We start from the raw sequence: 22,536 nt of genomic DNA, 5'->3' as shown, positions 1-22,536 counted from the left end.
TGACTTTTATAAAAGTTACCTTGACACCTTGTTTAGTAGCAAGTCAAAAATCAATTTAAATGATTAATAAGAAACATGTTTTAGATTTAAGAAAAAATAAAATAATAATGTTTTAAAAAAATAAAGAATATCCTGGTAAATTAATTTTTTATTAATCTATCAATTAAATAATATCTTCATTAATTAGTCATAAGGATATTAACTTATAGAGGTTGGATTGTATTTATTATGTTGTTATTTATCCGTACCTGATACTTTCTTTTTTATGTTTTTAAAAAAATGAACCTATATTTTATATTGGATTGACAAATTGAATATTGTACAAATAATTTTATAAACGCATTGCGTTTTAGATAACTCCAACCAACATATCTCGATTGTTAAAATAAAATACTCCTTTTATCGCTCCCGTGAGAGACTCCCATTGTTCTCCAGAAAACCTGAATCACGGGCTAGCATGGCTATTTGAGTTGAATGGTCGATAAAGGGTAAAATCATATATCTAAGAAAAATATTGATTTGTCAATTAAGTATAAAATTAAAAGGACTGGGTTTTTCAGTGGGTATGATCTCGCTATTCGGACAATTTTTTTTTTCTTATGATAGGGTAGGATAGAAAGAAAAGAGATCTCAATAAAAAAAAAATATCAAATATGGATGTCATGCCATAAATTTTAAAAAAGATGTACTTTGATCCTTGAATTTAAAAAATAACATAAATTATTCAATTTTTGTACCTTAATATTTTTTAAATTCAATTTTGATACAAAAGTTCTTTTATTTTTATTTTAGTTCCTGGTTGAGAGAGAAACATGTTATTGACACCACCATTAAAAATGAACGATATTAGTGTTAAATGGTTTACTTTGAAAAAAATCATATTTGAGCTCGTGTTAATTTTTTATTTCGGGTTAATTTTGGTTTTATGGACGGTTTTTTTAGGTAATTAATAGGTTTATCATGATTCTTAAGGTGTTTTTAATCAAAATAAGTTAAAAAACAAGTTTTTTTTTATAAAAATAATTGTGCTCTGATTTTTCAATTACTGCATTGAGCAATATCAGACAATACATCATCTATTAAAAAAAAAATGGTAAGAGCTTGGGACCAAGAGGTTTGCTCCCTCTGTGGTCTCAGGTTCGAGCCATGTGGTTGCTCATATGATGGTCACTGGAGACTTACATAATCGTTAACTTCAGGGCCCGTGGGATTAGTCGATGTGCACGCAAGTTAGCTGCAACTTTTAATTTCCTTTTCTTTTCTGAGCAAGCTACTAAACATTTAGCGGTTGAATCTGACTTTTCCATTGTATAATTATGTTTTTTAGATTGCCAATTTTTTTTTTTTGTTGATCATGTTTTTCATCCAAAACATTTTTCAATGACAAGACTTAAAGTGTTGTGGCAAATAAAGGTTGTTTTGGTTTGATATAAGAAATGTGAGGCCATTAAATGTAAAGAAAGTTTCTTGAATTTTTGTTTCAAGTTGACTTTATTATTCATGTTGTCATGATAGCCAAAATGTTTATAATGAAGGGAGTTTTGGAATTTGATGGGTCGAGTAAAATTATGGCAGATCAAATGAATTAATCTTTTTATTCTATCCATTTCAAGATTTTTCTTTCTCTTTTTGGCTTTACGAGATCACAAGGTTCACTGATTAATTTCACAGAGGACTTTTTGTCAAAGAACATCTTTACTATATGTTTCCTTTAATCTGAGTTTCAAAACAAATAAATCACCCTAATGCTTTAAGATTGAAATTTACAAGAACACAACAAGAGTCTAGGGTTGTCAACGCTGTCTTTATAGTCTTTTTTTACACTTACAATGGCTTAGTTGTTTGATATATTTTTTTACCTTTTCATTTTACACCTAGTACTACAAGTCTATTAGGTTCTACATTTTCCCCAACAATTATATTTACCACATCAATTGATCACAGGATGGCTAACACTTCACTTTTCAATGCACTTGGCGAGAAGCTGGACTATAAATTGCTCATATCAACACCATAACTCTTTAACAAAGCTCCAATTATTCAAAGTTGTTGTTTCTTTGTTGGTTTGCCCAACGTCTCTGAACCTTTGCCTTTTTTATTCTGGCGGGCCTTTTATCCTTGGATGAGCTTGTCATCAGTGATGTTGATTTACTATCGTTGTTGCATTTGATTCATTGCCAACATTGCACCTGCTTTCTCTATATTAGCGAAGTGCGGGATACCTATTTAAGTATATAAAGTTAAAAGAGTTTAATGTTTCGCTGTGCATTTTGCATAGTGAAATTACTATTTCACCCCCGACTAACATAAATAACTTGCTTTGCTATGAGGGTAGTTCGATAATTTTGTAATTGTGGATCTAAAATGCTTTTATTATGGTTTCCAACAGTGTTTTCATGGAAAATACATGGAAATTTTGTCTGATCTCGCGAGTTAATGAACAAAAAATAGTCATTGTTTTTTTCTTTATGGACGTGTGCCCTCCTCCACAACATCTCTTCTTTTTTTTTTTTCACTTTTCTGCACCTTAGGTTTTTCAAATCCATCCTTTTTTGTGAAAAAAAAATGACAGAGAAAAAGGGATGCTAAAATAGACATGGGGTGAAGGAGAGGAGGAAGACTCACTAAACAAGAAAAAGGTGCAGAGAGGAGGCCTTGCTCTTGCGTCACTGGTTAGGGAGATGATGGTGTTGATAATGTTAATTTCATATGTTTTTTGTAAGCCAAACCAACAAAAAAAAAGGATAGAGGCACCGAATCGACAAAAGGAAAATAGAAGAAAAGAGTTACGTTTGAGAAGAGAATGATGCAAAGAAAGAGTTTGCTCTCACATCACCAATGTAGGGGATGGTGGTGTTATTGGCGATGCTTCTATAACGGGGTTGAGTCTGTGGAATGATTTTGGTGTAAAAATATAGAGATGAATTTGGTGTGAAAATGTAGAGAATTTAAATGATTTTGGTGTTCAATAATTGTTTTTGTCTGGAACCATGACTACTTTCTTTTTAATATTGAATTTAATGTGTTTGTAAAAAATACTAAACCAATAATATTATTTTACTACATAAACAATTATAGCTCTATTGTCTTTTGGCTTAAGGTGGGAATCAATGTTTTATCTAGACTATAATTTACCAATACTGAGAGACCCTTATCACACAGTTTATTATGAAATTCTTGCTTTTTTTTTTCTCATATCCTGTGTTTAGTTTGACAATTTATTTTCTCTATTTCTCTTTGCAGGATTTTCCATTATTTTCACTTGCAATAGAAAAGTTGATTGTCTTGCTCTGTTTATGTTTTTTTGCCTTATTAACCATCGTTGTTGGATTCGTCAATTTTGGTTATTCATCTTTTCCATTCAATTCTCAAATGAGCTGGGTTTGTTTGCAATACCTTTGTAAAAAGTTATCTTATTGTGGATTTTTTCATTATTTTTTCTTTTTTTAGATATTTATCTTACCATTTTCTTCATAGGTTACTTAATGTTTGAACTTATTGCATTAATGCAAAAACTTGAAAAGGTGTAGAAATGAATTTGATTCCAAGTTTGCAAAGCTCTAAGGTTTTATATGAATCTTTTAGACAATATAGGTATCTCATTATAAAATATTAAACTTACTGCATTAATGTAGGAACTTGAAAGGGTGTAGAAATAAATTTTGATTCTAGGTTTGCAAAGCTCTTAAGGTTTTATATGAATCTTTTAGACAATATAGGTATCTCATTATAAAATATCAAACTTACTGCAATAATACAAGAACTTGAAAGGGTGTAGAAATGAATTTTGATTCTAGGTTTGCAAAGCTCTTAAGGTTTTATATGAATCTTTTAGACAATAGAATGATATGAGCTAAAGCATAGAAAACAAGATAATGTAATACACTTGGAGTTCTTGGTATGCATGAAAATAAGCGTATGATGTTGATTTGACTAAGAACATTTTAATTTACAAGTAATTAGATTATATGAAATTGGATCGAAAAAAATGCAATTCCCCTTGGTGTTCTTGATATCCTTGAAAATAAGTTATATTCACAAGAAACTATTATGTTAATTAATCTCTCCTAAAACCATCCAACTTAACATGGAAGTAGTAATTCCCAACTAATATTTATGTGTCTTCTCAACACAAGATTCATCAATAATACATGTTTTGGTGAACCACCATTCTAACTCTCTATATTTGGTTAAAGAGAAGGGTTTTTTTTGTTGAATTTTGATAAATTTAGAGTAATATGAACAACCTTTCATTGGAGATGATGATGAAAATGATGAGAGCATTTCATTATTCATGGATTTGTCTTTTTTATCTTGACAGGAGAGTTGTATATATGATTAAGATGCTTAAATAAGATTTAAAGCAAATTGTTATGGAATGGAAGTGCCCAAGTTTTTGTAATTAATTTCCCTAGAAATTCATAACATGTAGGTATGCATGCTCAGCCAACTATTGTTCCATGTTTACAAAAGAGTTATAGGTTCTTTAACCAATATTGATGGAAATCAAATAATGGATCAATACTTGTGTTGAACATTGTATTGCTCAAACAGATTCAATATTATTCTTTATATGAGTGAGTCTATTTTTAACGTCATGTCATCTTTAAAACTTTTAGCCTTAAGTGGTGTATGAAAGGTTTAAAAGAGATATGTAGTGATTGCTGAAATTTATCATGTAAATTTACTATGATAATGCTCAATACCTTTATAGTAAATGAATGTTTAATATAGCCTAAAATTTTCTTGATTTCAGCTAGGTGAACCTCATATCCCTCTCAGAACTAGAAAAAAAAATAGCAAAAAGAGCAAAGCATGTTTAATTGAGAACAACCTCCCAAACCATAGTAAAAGTATATTTATTGTTGTTGAGAAGTTTTTTTGCCATAGAAAGTGACACTCTTAGAGTGGTTCCTTTCTAGGTATATATATAAAAACTTCAACAAATAATAGCTTTATAGTCATGAATTCAAGTGTTTTCGATATTTAATTTGTTTTTTTCATGTCCAATAAGATCTCAAAGTGTTAATATAATCTTGTATATGATGGTGGTGCACCATTTGTATCAAGTGTTTTCAAAAAATAATAGCTTTATAGTCATGAATCCAAGTGTTTTCGATATTTAATTTGTTTTTTTCATGTCCAATAAGATCTCAAAGTGTTAATATAATCCTATATATGATGGTGGTGCACCATTTGTGCCCAAAAGTTGACCATGTTAAGCACATTAATTTAAAAAATATTTAACATTTATTAAACTTTGTTTATTATTTACTTTGTTCTTGAATAAGTTAATAAAAATCTTTTTGTAATATGAACAACTTTTTTTTTTGTTTTTATCCATTGTAATCATTAAAAAAAAATTAGTTGTTTTACTTCTATCACATATTTTTGTTATCATGTAATTAGATAAAACATATAATTTTAAAAAAACTAAGTTATTAAATTTATTTGGATCCATTACCCGAGTGACAAGTTGACAAGCTGGTCCGGATCGACTCAATATATTATCGTTTTAATATAAAAAAATATTTTTCTTAACGTTTTTAAATTTAAATTATATTTGTACCGGTTATCTAGACTATATTTGACGTGCCAGATCAATTAAGTCATATTAAAATAATTGACGTGATTTAATTTGAAACCATGTTAGGAAATGATTCAGTTTATAAGGTTTTAACGTTAATTAGTTAAGCCAAGTTATGATTAAAATTTTTACTACTGTTTAAAAATACGTATGAATTGTTTTTACATTAAAAGTTTTTTTTATCCGAGTGCAGGCCAATTTAGTAATATATAAATTGCATTAATAATAGATGTGGGCCCGAGCTAAGAACTTGAGGAGCTTACAGCTAACTAAGAACTTTCAAACAAAGCCCATGAGTAAATGGACCAAAATAACAACAGTTGGGTCCATCCTTATTATCTTTCTTCAACATGTTCCTTGTAATTGATCTTCCTTTGCTGCTTCCAAATTCCTCCCCCTCAAATCAACAATTACAGCCCAAACGCTCACTCACCGTCTGCTTGTCATAATGCCTAGAAGGACAAGAAACTCAGATAAACTCTCCTCCTCCTCTTCCTCAGCCACCACCCTGAAACCACCCCAAGATTCCAGTGCCCGCAAGCCAGACTTTCACAACAATGGCCTTTCCCCGCAAAAACATAATCCCACTGAAAAAAGATCCCTAGTTTGCGGCATTCCCTGTTCCGGGTCCACTAAATTTCCAATCTCTCGTTACAATAGGGTGCGTGAGGTTTCGACTCCTAGGAGATCCTTAAGGCTTTCTTTGTTGCAGAGCCCAAATGCAAATCAACTTGTCAGCAACAAGATTAGCAATTGCAAGCCCGATGATAGGAGGGTTGTGTCTTCGAATGAAGTAAAAGGTGAAGTGGAAATGAAAAAGGTTTCGACTCGTAGGAGATCTTTAAGGCTTTCTTTGTTGCAGGGCACAAATGCAAATCAACTTGTCAGCAACAAGACTAGTGATTGCAAGTCTGATGATACGAGGGTTTTGTCTTCGAATGAAGTAAAAGGTGAAGTGGAAATGAAAACCAGTAACAGGAGTTGTGTTATTACTTTTGGATTTAAAGCAGCCAAAGCAAGAGTGAGTGCCATTGATGTCTGTGAAACAAATGAACAAGAAATTAATAATAACAACAGGAAGAGAAAGAGAACAGATGAAGCTAATAAAAGGGCTGTTCACGAGTGGACAAAGGAGCAAGAAATGGTTTTGCAAAGAGCTTATTTTACCACCAAGCCTACCCCTCATTTCTGGAAGAAGGTTTCTAAGCTGGTAATAAAAGTTTATCTTTTTCTATTTTCTGCTTCTGTTCATATTTTTGTACCCCTTCCTTTACTTTGCTGTGCTTCCTTAGAAACACAAGTTCAACTCCAAGATGGGAACTTTCAGATTGGATAGTAATATTTTGTACAACAAAAGTTAAAATTTTGATTTTGGGATGGATGTGTCTTAGGCATTGCCTGTCATTTATTTATTTATTTATTCATTTTCTTAACCTGAAATCTAATTCTACCTATATTTTTATTTTGATTTCCTTTTCATTTATATTTTTTACAACCAACAATGAATGATGTTCACTTCTTCACCTAGAATGTCAACTATTTCAAGTTACCAACATAAATTATATGCTTATTGTTAATCAAAAGGCAATTCTTCAACGAGTTATGATTTTTGCTGACATGATGTTGTGGTCTGGGAGCTCTGTCCCTTTTAACGCTCGTTTTCTTCTATGCATTGTCATGTGTACCCGGGCCCGTTCAAAATTTTTTTTGTCACTAGCCTGGTAACTTAGGATTTTTGAAAACGGTAGCATAAAAACGGAATTGCAAATTTTTTTTCTTGAAGGAACTCTTGCATCTTCAGTTCAAATTCCTGTTATTTTAGGTAGTGAGTGTAGTTTGCACGCTTCAATTACAATAGCTTTTGGATGATATGATGATGGCATGCCAATAGAACTATACAGAACTCGGTTCCCACAAACAACGCCGCACGAGCGCGCACTCCTTTCTAGTTTTTGTATTTTTTTCTCTTTCCTTTTGGCAACATCCAGGACCCCTATGGAACCTATTGCGGTGGGCAGCCTCTGCTATTACCCATATGAGCTCGGACTAGCTAAAGCTTCTCTACATGATAACTATTGAAGAGCTTCACTCGAGAAATTTAGAGATTAAGGTCGTTTGTTTTTTTTCTTTGTTTTCCCCCCCTTTGTACAAAAATAAAAATAAACTGTTAGCTCAATGAATAAATTATTCACATGAATAATTTTTAGAGTTTTTGTTAGCTCAATGAATAAGCAACTTGTTATATTTTCACAACCACACAATTCAGTATTTAATGTGCTGCTTCACCTTACATTTTTATGGTTTTTTTTGCAGAGAAACAGAGCCATCTATATGCTCTATACTAATCAAATTAAGTTGCTCTTTTCATACATAGATTTGTTTCAATTAATAAAATCTTGAACTCATGTTTTGCTGCATAGCCAATCATAACATGGACAGTTGCTTACAAAACTTCGGAGCTGCTTTTCTACACACCATGTCCATTCATATAATAGCCCAAATGAAAACTAAACTGTAACATTCTTCCATTGCAAGAATCAGTCAGTATCTGGATGCCGAGTATTCAGATGCTATAAAGCACAGTAATAATCCGTTGCTTTCATTCTGTTACTATATTTTTCAGATATTGTATAGTTGATGATCTGTAAAATCCTATTGTCACTATACACCATTATGCTTGCATTTATCAGCTCTCCAGCATCAACAATTATGTTTTGCATTTTATCAGCAGGCAAAACATGCCCTGCAGCAATGCATGGACACTTTTGGTAGTTGTTACTACAGCTTAATTGTGGGCTTCTATTCCCAATGCCAAAGGATAGTCTTCTCTTATATTGATTGGGAGTGCTAATTAGTGTCCTTTTATATTTACAGACAGTTTCTTTCTAGCTTGAAAGAGCACCAATTGTGAGCTTTATACTAACATGTGCATGAAATCAACTGCAGGTTCCTGGAAAGTCTGCACAGGATTGTTTTGAGAAAGTAAACTCTGATCATATGACTCCACCTCAAGCTTTGCGGCGATCAAGGGCTAAGAGAATAAACTCATCACCTCTTGAAAGCTCTTCGCTCTCTGCTAGCAAGATACTTCATCCATCCGGCCCAAAGAGTAAAAGATTGAGATGTGAGCAGAAGGATCATCTCGCACATAAAAATGTTAGAGAGTTATTGCAAAATCAGAATCGAATGGACCGAGATTATGAAGCAGACTTTTTCTCCATTTTTGAACCTGACATGAATCCATCTACTCAAGATTCTCAGCTGGCTGTTAAAATTTCCACCCCCGAGCACTCAAAAGTAAAACAGGGTTTTCTTCACAAGTTCCATGAGAAATCTTCTTCTGGCCATAAAAAGCCCCTTTCAAGATTGAGTTCATGTGGGATAAATATTGTTAGTCCCCCAGTACTGAAGCAGGTGAAAAACAGGGCTTTACATGAAAAGTATATTGACCAATTACACTGCAGGGAAGCTAGGAGAAAGGCAGCATATGCACGGGCTGGAAAATCAGCGGGAAAAAAGAATAGTGGGGAGATCAATGTTCAGAAAATAGATGTGGTTAGAGCTGCAAAAAATTCCCTGGTTTCTGATGTACGAGATGCTCTTAATCACCTCCATGATCTACAAGCTAATGCCAGCAGCTCTTCTGATTTTGATGATGATGGTGTTGGCAGCGATGATGATGGAGGTGAAAGTGGACTATGAGGTAATTGTTTTACTTTGTTGGTCTTTGTGTTTGATGGTGAAGATGGAAAAATCCCACCAAAACGAAACACACTAATTCCGATGAATTATAACTTCTGTATTCAACAGTTTAGCAATGTTAGTTGGAGCTGCCTTGTACAAGTGCTACTAATTCTTTGGTCCTGTACAGTAGAATAATCTTAGGTTACTCTTGTAGATTTTTTTTTCCTTCTTTTTTATTTCGAAGAAATTGTCAGTCATGCTTCCTGAGGCTCATTCTTTTCTAATGTAGAAGTATGCCATTAATTCTAGGATTGTTATGCTTTGGATTGGATTAGTAGCAGTAATAACCAGAGGTCTAACCAGAGTTGATTTAAAAAAATAAATTAAAGGGATAGTGAATTCACTGTTCATTTAGATACATTGCATTGTGGATGGGAATAATGAATTTATTATCTTACCTTTTAAAAAAAAAAAAAAAGGGTATGCCAATAGTTGGGGGTAAGATTGTCTTTGTAATGGGACCATTTTAGTATTTTGAAATTGGCAAGGGACAAGACATAAATTTTTTCTTTTTCACAGTTAAATTACATTAAAGCTTTTAGAAGAGAATTTGTTTGTTTGTCATAGAGGTTTTTTTATCCTTTTGTTTTAATGTGCCTAGATATTACTCTTGAAATTAAAAAAAATATATTAACTAACAATGGGGCTTATTTTGTTTTTTCATTTTTGTAAGTAGTTAAAAGATCATCTTACCCTTTGAGCTTATTTTCTTAAGCATAGGGTCAAAGGGTATTTTAGTTATTTTATAATTGATTTTTTGTTGTTTTTGGGGTGGAGCAGTCTAGTCTTTTTTAAAAATAAAAATATTGTTGATGTGTGCACAACATGTGTTAGCTGCTCTGCCGTCTTTGAACAACGCATGTGGTTGATTCCAACAACCAAAAGGCCATTCCGGGATGGATTCAACTTCGTCTAGACTTCTCTTCCATGAATATGTGGTCCGTACACTAATAAGAACTCTGGTTTGTTGCCGACAATATTTTTTTTTTCTTTCTTTCTTCCTCGGTGTTTGCGCCCTACAACCTGATTTTTCAAGTTAGCCCTTGAACTTCTTTTTCCTTTTGATTTAGTCCTTATTCTTTTGGTTATAATTTTTTTTTGAAATAATTGAATTTGACTTTTGTTTCGATTTCATCCTTATTCAATTTTTTGCTTTATCAAATTTAGTCCTTGTTTTTTTAATTGCTATTTTTTGTAATCTAAGATAATTTTTAGAGTTGATTTTTTTTAATCCACCCTCTATAATTTTTTTTCCTAATAGATTTCATCCTTATTTTTTTTTATTGTTGTTTTTTTTTTGCTTTGCAATATTTTCAAAATTGGTATTTTTTTTACCTGATTTAATTCTTCAACATTTAATTGATTTGGATTTTAGTTTTTTTACTAAACCTGTGTTTAAGATTTCACAGGTTGTAAGCTTTAGAAATTAACTAGGGTTCATGAGGTTTGCCTAGGATTGTTTTGGTGTTTTTTAAGCTGATGTTTTTTCAACTTTATCTTTTAATATTTATTTAATTAGAGAATGAAGTATGTTTTTTTTCAAGCTTTCTATGACCTTGCTTTTATTATTATTATTTTATTTAAATAGATTTCCTCGTGTCTTTTTATTTGTTACTCTTTGTTAAATTTATTTTTTAAAAATAAATTTTATTCTTGAATTAAATAGAATTGATTTATTGAATGTAGATTGATGATCATTTTATTTTGTTTTGTTCGATTTGCTTTTTTGACACGTTGGTTTAGCAAACCATGCGACTTTTTCTTATGTCATCATCCAGAATTTTGCAGTTAGGTTCGAATTGCCTTAGCAAGCTCTTTTTGTGATGGACAATGTCCACTATAAAGTGATGGTGAGTCTCTAACATTTTTTTTTCTTTTCATTCTGGGTATAATATTGATAGCTCATTTGTTTTAGTTAATTGTTGTCAAATGTTTTTTTTTATGATTTATCTGCTATCATTGCCTATAATTTAATAAGAATATTAACTACTTGATCATATTGGATCCAGCCGAGTTAATGACTCTCGAGTATCAAGCTTTTCTTGCTTCTTTTAAAAAAATTATCATCGTCTAAGCATCTCTTATGTGTGATAAATTTTTTTTGACTAGCTTGTGGCATGGCACGAATCACCAATCTAGTTATAAGCTAATGCAAAAGACTGCAATAGAGTGGATATATATGTTCCCGAGCTATATTAACTAAAAAGCCAAAACGCATGGGCTAAACACTATTGAGATGACATTGTTCACACACTCACCAAACACTGTGGATATATTGTGCATTGTCAATAATTTATTTTGGCCCTCAAAGTTTTATTTTGAGTGATTTAATTCTAATTGAAGTCCAATTGCTTTTAATTTCTTAGGTGATAATGGAATTGAAAAGAGAGGGACTTAAATGAAAAAGACACCAAACATGAGTGGCCTGCCAGAAAGTTTTTGAAAAATATACTTAGGTCCTTAAAATTTTAAAATAACACAAATTAGACAATTTATGTCTCTTTAGATTTCAAAACAATTAATTTTGGTACAAAAGTTTATTCATGTTATTTTTTATTTCCTGATTAGAAAGAGAAGAGACAGATGGGTTGCTAAATTCTAGTAATGAGAAAAGTTGTCGTTTAAGTCATTTTCAACCATTAAAATGGTTTTTTTTTGTGTACATAGGTTTCATGAGATGAGAGGGCATGATGATAACTGTTTAGAACCTCAATGTTATCTGAAAAAACAAATTTAAATCGAGAAAGATAAATCTAACTCGATTTGATTTCATGTTTCTTGACTCTTTCTAAGTATTTTGAGTTGATGTATTGGTTTATGAGTGTTTTAAATGTATTAATGAGGTGTTTTTTTGGGTTGAAATGATTTAAAAATTGGATTTTTTGGACAAAAGATGCACTGCCTCAATTTTGTGGCCACCGCTGGGTGGTCGGAATTTGGGTTTGCAAACAACACGTCATCTGTCTTAGCAGGTGAACTGTCGCCAACGTATATTTTTCAAAGAAAAGAGGTGGACAACAAGTCGTCTGTCCTTTTAAAATATATATAAAAATAGGCCCAAGCGCGACCCTAAGCTCGAAATCCCACCCATATGTTTGGGCTTTCCCTTGCAATGGCCCATGTATGCTGGGCCATAAGCCCGATAACATAGGCTATTTTTTTTTGCCTCTTTTAGGTTTTTTTTTAAAGGTTAAATATATAATTTTTTTTAAAAAATTATTGAACCCAATTAAGTTAAAGTCACAATGTCTTAACTATTTTTTCTTTCTAATATTGCTTTTTTTTAATTAATATATTTTTTAATGTCTTTTTTCTTAAATAATTTTTAAATTTATGTTTCAATTAATATCTTTAATTTGTGATTTTTTTCTTCTTATTTAATCCTTTTTTAATAGAGATTTTTTTTAATGGCGTTGTATGTATTTACTTTTTGAAAGATTATTGTGATTCATCTATATTTTTTTAATCTTTTATATAGATAAACTTTATTTTTTTAAAAAAATATTTCTAACATGAAGAACCTTGCATCATATTCTTTTGTCTTTTATTTTATTCAATTAATTTAATAAGTGTTTATTTCTATTATTGTTTTATTGAATAAAAAAATAATTTTAGTAAATTAATTCAGCAAGCACAACCAGATAAATATTCCATTATACAAGATTATATATTTTAATTTATATTTGTTTCTTGATTTTTTTAATTTTTTTAGTTATCACTTATGATTTTTTTAATTATCACTAATGATTTTTGCCTCGTTTATACACATAGTCTCAATTTATTTAACCTGAGAACTTCATCACATAACCTTTATAGTCCCTTTCATGCATATCCCATCATTTAAAAGAAAAATAAATTGAGAATTTAAGTAAAGTTTTCTTCTTATATTCCTTGAAAATGATATTTGATTCTTTGATGTCAAAACGTGAGATTCTCTTAAACAAGTGGCTGGTATTTTGACAGCTGTTATGGCTGTAGTTGTTGTTATAAGAACTAATTTATTTCGAACAAGTTTAAGGTTAGGGTGAGATCAACTTAAGTTTTTGTTTTTTTAAATAATCTAAAATAACATTATTTTTCCACTGACCTGGCTTTATTTAAGTTTAACAAACACAACAAGATAAATGTTTTTTTTTGAGATTAAATATCTTGATTTATATCTATATCTTGATTTTTCAAGTTTTATTTTTAGATATTATTAATAATTTTTTATTTAATTATTTACATGTATAGTTCTTGATTTATTTGATTATATACATGTATAATTTTTTTTATTTAAATTTAGATTTTTTAAACTATAGAAACATGTAAAAAAACCCTTATAATTTTATCTATAAAAAATAAAAATATCTGCATGTAACGTGACGGAGAAGGTTGGAAGCTTATTAGCCCGGGCGGTCCTCGATGGATCATTCTATTCATACGATAAAAAAAATAGAAAAAAAAAAAGACAGATTGAAATTTAGCAGATAACAAGGCCGGAACGGGCCATTAATCAATTTTATAATTAAATTAAAAAACTGTAATCCACGTGCACACTCCACTCTTATTAACTGGGACTGATAATTATTTTTCTTATAACTAAATTGGAATACATAGGGACAGGGCACCCAACCTAATTGATTTAAATCCATAATTCCTCGATCAATTGGACGTACAAAAACATGTTCATCAATGTCCACGAACATCATCTTGCAAGCACTCACCAAAGTTGTTATTCTTACTTTTAGTCTGGGTCTGCTGGGAAGTGTGATGCAATTGGTTAATCAGCACACTGAATTTCACTTTAAAACCCTTTAATTAAAAAAGAAAACCCGTAACTTTTTCTTAAACCTGTTTTTTTGAGACCCGAAACACATTCTTCATCTCTCCATTGATTGGTAAAAAATGAAAGAACATTCTTTCCTCCTCATCACGATCCTTATTGCTATATTATGCATTATCATGTAAGCATATGCTATATCTTAAGCATGGACTATACTCTCTTCTTTATTCCCTTGTAATCTCCATCTTCGTCAGCTAGCTTGCTACCTGCTGTTTTGTTGCTCTTGAACCGTCTTTAATTTTCTAGCTGGTTTATTGTATCCAGACCAAACCAAACCAAACCAAACCATAGTAGTTAACTGTAATAACTGTTTTAGAATCCAGAGATAGTTTCATGATCCTGTCTTAATTTCTCAAGTATATAGATATATGTAAAACACCATGGGGGGTTTGATCAAAGGAGTGGTGTCTACAAGGCAAAGGCAACAACCCCTTGTTGTAACCCTGCGCTGCTTATCTATCCTTCAATTGCTGGTGGATTCCGTGAGTGGAATTGGAGTCAACTGGGGAACTCAGGCAACGCATCCTTTGCCGCCTTCCACTGTGGTTAAAATGCTCAGGGACAACGGTTTTCAGAAGGTCAAGCTATTTGATGCTGATTCAGCAACTCTAAATGCTCTCGCTAATTCTGGGATTCAAATCATGGTGGGTATTCCCAATGATATGCTTTATAATCTGGCCAATAGTGAGCAAGCTGCTGACACCTGGGTGGCCAAGAATGTCTCTTCTCATATCTCTTCTGGTGGTGCAGACATCAGGTAATCCATCGATCCCTTTCCTTGTTTCTTTTTTCCATTGACATGGATTGATTTGCTTTGCCGATCATTAATTGTAGTTCATGTATTTGACTTGAATTACACAAGCCAAGAGTGTGTCTGGTAAGAAGAAACAAATTAAGGATCATGACTAGGATTATACTATATGAGCTTGCTCTGCTTTTATGGTGTTTAGATGTTCCGCTATATATAGAGCTTGTCTTGTGTTGGGGGGGATTTATTCACCAGTAATTTTGAGTTATTTACAAGGTACGTTGCAGTTGGAAATGAGCCATTCTTGTCATCCTACAATGGAAGCTTTCTGGGAACAACTCTTCCTGCTCTTCGGAATATCCAATCAGCTTTAACAAAAGCCGGACTAAGCACTCGGGTGAAAGTCACCGTTCCCCTCAATGCTGATGTGTATGAGAGTCCAACAAATCTTCCATCCGATGGTGACTTCCGTTCAGACATCCATGATCTCATGCTATCGATTGTCAAGTTCTTGAGCGACAATGGGGCTCCATTCACTGTCAATATCTATCCATTTATAAGCCTTTACAGTGATCCTAATTTCCCCCTTGGCTTTGCATTCTTCGGCAACAAGTCATTTCCCTTGAACGATGGTGGGACAATTTACGACAATGTGTTTGATGCGAACCATGACACCCTTATATGGGCTTTGCAGAAGAATGGTTATGGAAGCTTGCCCGTTGTCATTGGGGAAATTGGGTGGCCTACCGACGGAGACAAAAACGCAAACTTGAACTACGCACAGCAGTTCAACCAAGGGTTTATGGATAGTGTCATTTCCAACAAGGGAACCCCACTGCGTCCTGGTTATGTGGATGCCTATTTATTTAGTCTCATAGACGAAGATGCCAAAAGCATTCAGCCTGGTAATTTTGAGCGCCACTGGGGATTGTTTTACTTGGATGGACAGCCTAAGTATGCAGTTAGCCTGGTGACGGCAAATTCAAAGGGTCTGGTACCGGCAAGGGATGTACATTATTTAGCCAGACAATGGTGTATTATGTCTCCATCAGCAAGCCTTGATGATCCGCAGGTGGGACCGAGTGTGAGCTATGCTTGTGCTAACGCGGACTGTACTAGTCTAGGGTATGGAACTTCTTGTGAAAATCTGGATGCGCGGGGCAACATCTCCTATGCATTTAACAGTTACTACCAGCAGAATAATCAACTTGAAAGTGCTTGTAAGTTCCCAAATAACCTTTCAGTTGTTATAAACAATGACCCCTCTACTGGGACCTGCAAATTCAGGATCATGATTCAAGGTCAAGCAGTCATCTCTGGCGCGGGAGGTGGAAAGGGATTTTCAAGGTCTAGTTTGGTAGTGTTCATCTTAGTGTTTTTTCCCCTGTATTTTTGTGATTTTCTGGGTTTAAAGCTTAAGGTGTATGGTCTAGGGTTTTGTGATTTTTAAGGACTCACTGCGTTGGATTGATTACTTGTATTTCCTTGACATGTAAAGAGGATAATTCGAGCATTTTTAAGCAGCAGTAGTGGATGAGATGAAAGGAATGGTTGAAACTATACATGGCACTCAAGAATATTATTCAAGGATCTTGGTTAATCAAATTTCAATTGTTTTAGAACAACACTTAAAGTGGTATTTTAAACCTTAAAATAAAATCTGGTAAAACATAACTGTACTTTCATAATTAAAAAATAATTATAGTAAAAGTATGTTTTTCTATATAAATACACCATAATTATGAAATTTAACCTATATTGAAAATACAAAATGAATTTGAGTCTGATAATAAAATTTCTCCTTATTTAACACTTCAATCCTTTTTTTTAGAATTTCTTCTCCTTATTTTATATTTCGATACTCCTTTTTCCCTTTACTTAACAAATCTTAAGAAATTAATTATTAATTTTGACATTGAAAGTTGCAATTAAAACAAATTGAAGATAAAATATAAAAAAAACTTTGTGGTGCCGTGAGCTGTTTTAGTATATTTTATAATAATATAATATAATATAATGTATTGTAATTGTAATTGTAATTATAATATAAGATTGTAGGATTTGAAAATAATTAGATAATTTAATGTGTGTTTGACATTATGATAATTTTTATGATTGTAATTTGAAAAATATTAATTAAAAAAAATATAATTTATAGATTTTTTAATTAATATTTCAATTGATATTTTTTAATGAATTCCATATAAATTATATGATATAAATTGATTAACTAAATATAGAAACGCAAAAAAAAAAAAAAAAAACGGAACCTTAATTAAATTTTGTTAATTTAATTAAAATAGAAGAAAGGCCTGATAATTATTAGCATATAACATCAAGCTCCCAAAAGAAGGCCCATTAAGGTCCTAGGAAAAGCGGGTCAGGCTTAAATAGGGTTAGAGAAAAAACGGGTGGGATTCATCGGGAAGTTTCCGCTCCTCTGCACAACACACACGTAACAGAAAGACTGTGTGTATGTAATTTAGAAGAACCCACTCCGCCCGCAACCAGCCAGCCAGAGCTGCTAAATATTATTAGTATTTAGTATCATCGGCTGCTTCCTTTCTTTTCCCCCGAGCCTAAACCTAAACCTAAACCTAAACCTAAACCATTCCTCTATTTCTTTCTTCTTAGGGTTTCATTCATTGAATTCAGATAGATGATGGAGGGATCAAATTCTTTGGACGATTCTCCATCGAGGCAAGCCCAAGCCCAAACCCGAACTCATAGCGGAGGAGGAGGCGGAGGAGATGCTCCTTCTAATCCGTCGCAACCGCAACCACAATTACAATCACAATCGCAGAGAGAAGGAGAGGAAGTAGATGAAACGAAGAAGGAAGAAGCGGAATTAATTGAGAAAGCGCAGAAACGGATTGATAAAATCACTTCTTCTCCTGATAATCCTAACCCTACTCTTCTCCACGCTCTTTCCTCTCTTCTCGAAACTCAAGAGTCACTGTATGCATACCCCCCCTTTCCCTATTCATTTCTTTATTACATATTTTTGTTTTTATTTTCATCTCTAACTAATACTTATTTATTTCTTTGCACTTGAAAACAATGCACAGAAAGCTTATCACTTCCTAATATTTGCTGCATGTATATTATACCGCACACTGTATGCTAATAGGAGGAATTACTGATTTCAGAGGGTGCTGTAGATTTCTAGTTAGTTTGGTTTTTATCCCGGAATGTAATTTTGATTCTTTTTCGTCTATTAGGATAACGTCATTATACTCTTATATTGGCACTACCATCCTTTATTCAGTTCTGGGCTTGATATTTTAATTTGAAATGCATATGGTATTCGAAAACATGAAAAATGTGCACAAATTATTGTATATGATTTTAGATAGCATTTTCGTGTTGATTGCTGTCAGTTCAAATACAGTATCTGCAGTAGCATAACCAAATGAGGGTTCCCAATGAAAGGTCATATGAATCTTTTAGTTTCTTGCCAATGTTTCCTCTACAGCTGCTAATATCTTTTAGGTTGAAAACCTGGTGGTGGTAACTTATACCAGGGAAACTCTTATTCAAGTGGTCATATTTTCATGACAGTAAGGATGGATCATTATGATCAGAAAATGTGGTTACGTTACATATATGACAACATTACTAACACACTATCCACTTTTACAGCAGTCTGTGATTAGTGTCTTCTGGGATTCTCAAAAACATCCAAGTATTTAAGGAAAATCTTAAAGTGGAAGAACGGGTTGGGATATACATTACAAAAAAAAAAAAAAAGAAGGCATGAGCCTTATATTTTGCACGCGACTGTCTGTTGACTTTGAAGTATTTGAAGTATAGGTCTTGTGTTCAAATCTTATCTTTGCACTCTGCAGGGCGCGGCAGCTTCCAGAGGCAACCCTTGAAAATAATATCAGGGCTGCAGATGAGAGATCTTTAGCTGATTTAGATGAAAGTTCTTTAGAATCTGTTGGAGAAGATAATGATGACATAGATATTGATGGCGGGGAGAGACGGCATGGTCGAGACCTTCGTGATGTAAAAATAAAGTTTGCGGAACTTGATGAAAGTGGAAGAGATGACTTGTTGAGACACAGGCCTTCACGTGGATGGACAAGACACAGAGGGAGGGGGAGGGTTAATGAAACAGCACTCAAGAATGAACAGGTTTCAACATCTCCAGATTCTGGTAGTCGATCAGGATCAGGATCAGGACCAGGACGGAGTGCTAGAGATAGGAATTCAAAGAATCTTTTGGATGAGAAGAAAGGACCAGATACAAGAAAGTTCCAGGGAAATATTCTTTCCGATGGTTTGAATGTGGAAAGAGACGATAATGATGATTGCTTTCAGGGTTGCAGGATCGGAACCAAAGACATTTCTGATCTGGTGAAGAAAGCAGTTCAAGCTGCTGAATTGGAAGCTATAGGAGCAAATACACCTGCAGGTGCCATCAAAGCTGCTGGTGATGCTGCTGCTGAATATGGGTCTCGTCTTCTGATTGCACCTGCGCCTTCACCCACTGCAGGAGGTAATTACTTAATATTAGTACTACACTTTTGTTTCATACCACTCACAAGTAATTGAATGCATTGATTTCTTCTAATGTGAATTTCATTTTTTGTTTAATAATATCACAGTAAGCTGAATTGATGTCAATGGGTTTTGCCTTCATTATATTTATATTACAAATTTTCTCAGATACTGCTGCTGGAATTAATGGATGCTTGTTATTGCTTCGACATCCAAAATCGGGTAGATATGTGTGTGTGTGTGTGTGTGTTCATCATTTGCTAGTTATAGTACAACTTCATAAGCACTTATCAAATTTCATCTTCTTTCAGGGAACGCAACAAACTATCTCCTTAGTCATGATAATGAGGGAGCAGTGCTCCAAGAACTTCACTGGTTCAAGCAATCATATACATCTTGGTTTCTTGGCGATTATGTTTCTCAAGGTACATGCATATATATACATTTCTTTACTCGAAAATGCACAACCTTACCTGCCTAATATTGCTTATTGGGTACATTACATGCATGATACAATATAGATTCTAGATATCACAATTTCCAGATACTGGACTGGACTTGATGTTTATTCTTAATGCTTTAATTAAGGCATTGCATGTGCTTCATCTCTATATCTTTCCCATCCACACACTTCCACTCAACCTTTCCAAGGCTTGTGCTTCTCCTCATTCTGTTATTGGTCAGATCATCAATGGAACTTACGAGTTTTTACAAAATCTTTCTTAGGTGGGTTCGGCTGTAGCCTAGCTTTCAACACCCATGTGTGCTCACAAAATGTGCAAACTATATATATATATATATATATATATATTGGAAAATCTCAACCACTATAGTTGATATTGTATATGAATTGGTTATTTAATAAAATAACAGTAAATGTTATTTCATATTCATGATTCTAATACTAACTGGTATCCTGACCTGCTTTGTGTTTGTTTCCTTGTCCCTTCATCTGTTCTTTCTTCATGCAGATGGCAGCCTTTACACTGCCACTCCTGTCGATCCTGTTTTCATTTTGTTGCCCATTTTTGAGGAAGCTAGAATGAAGGTAAATACAATTGTGTTATCTGGTTCTTGTTCTCGTCGTTTGGATCAGAAGCAAGCTGTCTTCCATTTTGTCTTCGTCCCTAGTTAAAAAATTTCTTTCAGCTTGATTATGATCTACTGATTGCATTTGAAGGAGGGGCATAATTTACTCAACTGTAGGAAACCTTTTAGTCCATTCTGTGCATGTGGCCATGTTCTCTAACTTCTAGAGTAAATTAACTTGCAAACTACAGTAATTGATGGGCATGGCAACCAGTTCTGGTTGGCTTTTCTTGGTTTCTATTCTGATTGTTCTGGAATATATGCATAAGAGTTAAGAATGTTTAATCATTTTTCCATGGCAGCATTGTCATTCTTCCACCTTTATTTAAATAAAACTATTTTTTCCTTGTATGCAGAAGAGGGATGATCTAGGGAAGTTCAGGCAATTAGATGAGATAATATTCATCAATGACTATCCTGGGTATCATCATCTAATGTCCATTGCAGAGAACTGTATGGGAGTAGTTTGTGAAATCAAAGGTCTTCTACTACCTGTGTTTTTCTGGTGCAAATTCCAGTGACTAGTGTGCTGAAATATATAAAGTAAATCTTGTTATTTTATAGTACAAGGTTTGTTATTTTCATATACATGCCATATTACTATTCTGATATGGTAGGACAGAGCCACTTAACTTTTATTAGCTGTTTATTCTTTCTTTTTCTTGTGGAATCCAATCAGGATTTCAGATTGATTTTTTGATCAGTTGATACAGAATGTTTTCTTAGGCTATATGCTTGGTTAGATTTTGTTCCATTGAGGATGCACGCACGGCTAAGTAATTAGGTCTTATCATCCTTGAATTGATGGGTCCTAATTTCGACAATGTCTGCCATGGGCGATGTATGACAGCTATCAAGAATGATATTGTTTGCTTATGGCAAGCATGAGATGGCTAAATTTTGAATGAGAAAAAAATTAATACTGCAATCTCTGTGAAAATATTATCCATGATATTAAATTGCTTTTGTTTGATAACACTCTCTTCTTGTTCAGAAATTGGATCTTCCAAGTTTTTTCGGCTGGATGATTCAAAGGTTTTAGCTTGGCTGTACTGCAAGGTCTGTCTTTATTTGTTTAAACTTAATCTTACTACAGGGCTTTAGGCATGTCAAGAATTATCTTTCATCTCTATATGTTTGACTAGTCATGCCTACTTGTGGCACAATTGGACTAATCAGCTACACCACTTAACTTGAATATATCTCTCATGATTATCTGACTGTCGGGTACTTTCTTCTCTGATAATGTTTTTGGAAAATAATTTTGTGTTCCTGGAGTTGATTCCTATCAATTTAAGTAAAAATGCATATAGAGGGTCATAAAGAATTTTCTTTCACCTGAAATTGAGTTTTTTTTTTACTCTCTAATGTACAAGATCTGTACATACAGGTGTTCCAATTAAAAAAGGCTCTATGCTCATTGGACAAGAACTATGCTGCTCAAGACGAGAAATATACATGTATGTCCTTAACTAGAAATGATGTATGACCTTTATTTGAATTCTCCTTCCTCGACATTAGTGAACACACATACATAAATATGATGCATGTACATAGGTCTACTCATGGATTTGGGGGTGGTTTTTGGTGCAATTTTTTGTCCAGTCTAGCATGGAGTTGTGAAATTTGCAAACTTAACACCAATTTCAAGACATCATAACTGCCGATGTCAGGTCAAGCGTGGTTGGCTTGAAATAGGGATGGGTATAGATTTTGTAATAGTAATAATAATTAAAAAAAAACAAGAAAGGGGGCTATGAGATTTTAAATATGAAACTAATCCTCTCAAGAAGTAATGTTAAACCAAAAAATGTATCTTTCCAATCATATTTATAGTGGATGAAGAGATTATAACAAGCTTATAAAAAATAGTTGAATTTTAAGAACCAAAACTTTAAGCCAACATGCAATCAATGAAGCATCATTTATTTACACAATTAAAAAGAAATAAAATTAGGAAATAATATATAACTCATAGATTTAGCATAATTACATTAGGCAAGAATGTACAATTGTAGAAAAAGGTTTTGGGATGGC

General features: G+C 33.0%; 4 protein-coding genes across 5 annotated transcripts in view; all 4 read left to right on the top strand.

The window, feature by feature from the left end:
- LOC18100813 (uncharacterized) overlaps positions 1 to 22,536 on the top strand; it is a 59,000-nt gene that overhangs the window by 14,608 nt on the left and 21,856 nt on the right. The gene's annotated exons all lie outside the window — the stretch shown is intronic.
- LOC18100810 (uncharacterized) lies at positions 5,924 to 9,600 on the top strand. Its single transcript, XM_006382162.3, has 2 exons — positions 5,924 to 6,797; positions 8,534 to 9,600. Exons 1-2 carry the CDS (start codon positions 6,036 to 6,038, stop codon positions 9,287 to 9,289), a joined length of 1,518 nt encoding a protein of 505 aa, XP_006382224.1. The 5' UTR covers positions 5,924 to 6,035; the 3' UTR covers positions 9,290 to 9,600.
- On the top strand, positions 14,020 to 16,464 carry LOC18100809 (glucan endo-1,3-beta-glucosidase 5). The gene is made up of 2 exons (XM_006382161.3): positions 14,020 to 14,913; positions 15,181 to 16,464. Exons 1-2 carry the CDS (start codon positions 14,537 to 14,539, stop codon positions 16,352 to 16,354), a joined length of 1,551 nt encoding a protein of 516 aa, XP_006382223.1. The 5' UTR covers positions 14,020 to 14,536; the 3' UTR covers positions 16,355 to 16,464.
- Positions 17,359 to 22,536, top strand: part of LOC18100804 (DDB1- and CUL4-associated factor homolog 1) — a 37,704-nt gene continuing 32,526 nt past the window's right edge. The window contains exon 1 of one of the 2 annotated variants that reach the window (XM_024604749.2): positions 17,359 to 17,507. Coding sequence is in view for 1 of the 2 variants with exons in the window: in XM_052454021.1 (XP_052309981.1) it covers positions 17,564 to 17,862 (299 nt within the window). In the remaining variant the exon portion in view is untranslated. Of the gene's footprint in view, positions 17,863 to 22,536 lie in introns of both variants that reach the window. The other variant, XM_052454021.1, reaches the window with a different exon arrangement.

The sequence above is a fragment of the Populus trichocarpa genome, chromosome 6 (assembly GCF_000002775.5).
Source record: "Populus trichocarpa isolate Nisqually-1 chromosome 6, P.trichocarpa_v4.1, whole genome shotgun sequence".
Taxonomy (NCBI): domain Eukaryota; kingdom Viridiplantae; phylum Streptophyta; class Magnoliopsida; order Malpighiales; family Salicaceae; genus Populus; species Populus trichocarpa.
This window is presented reverse-complemented; position numbering and strand designations above follow the sequence as displayed.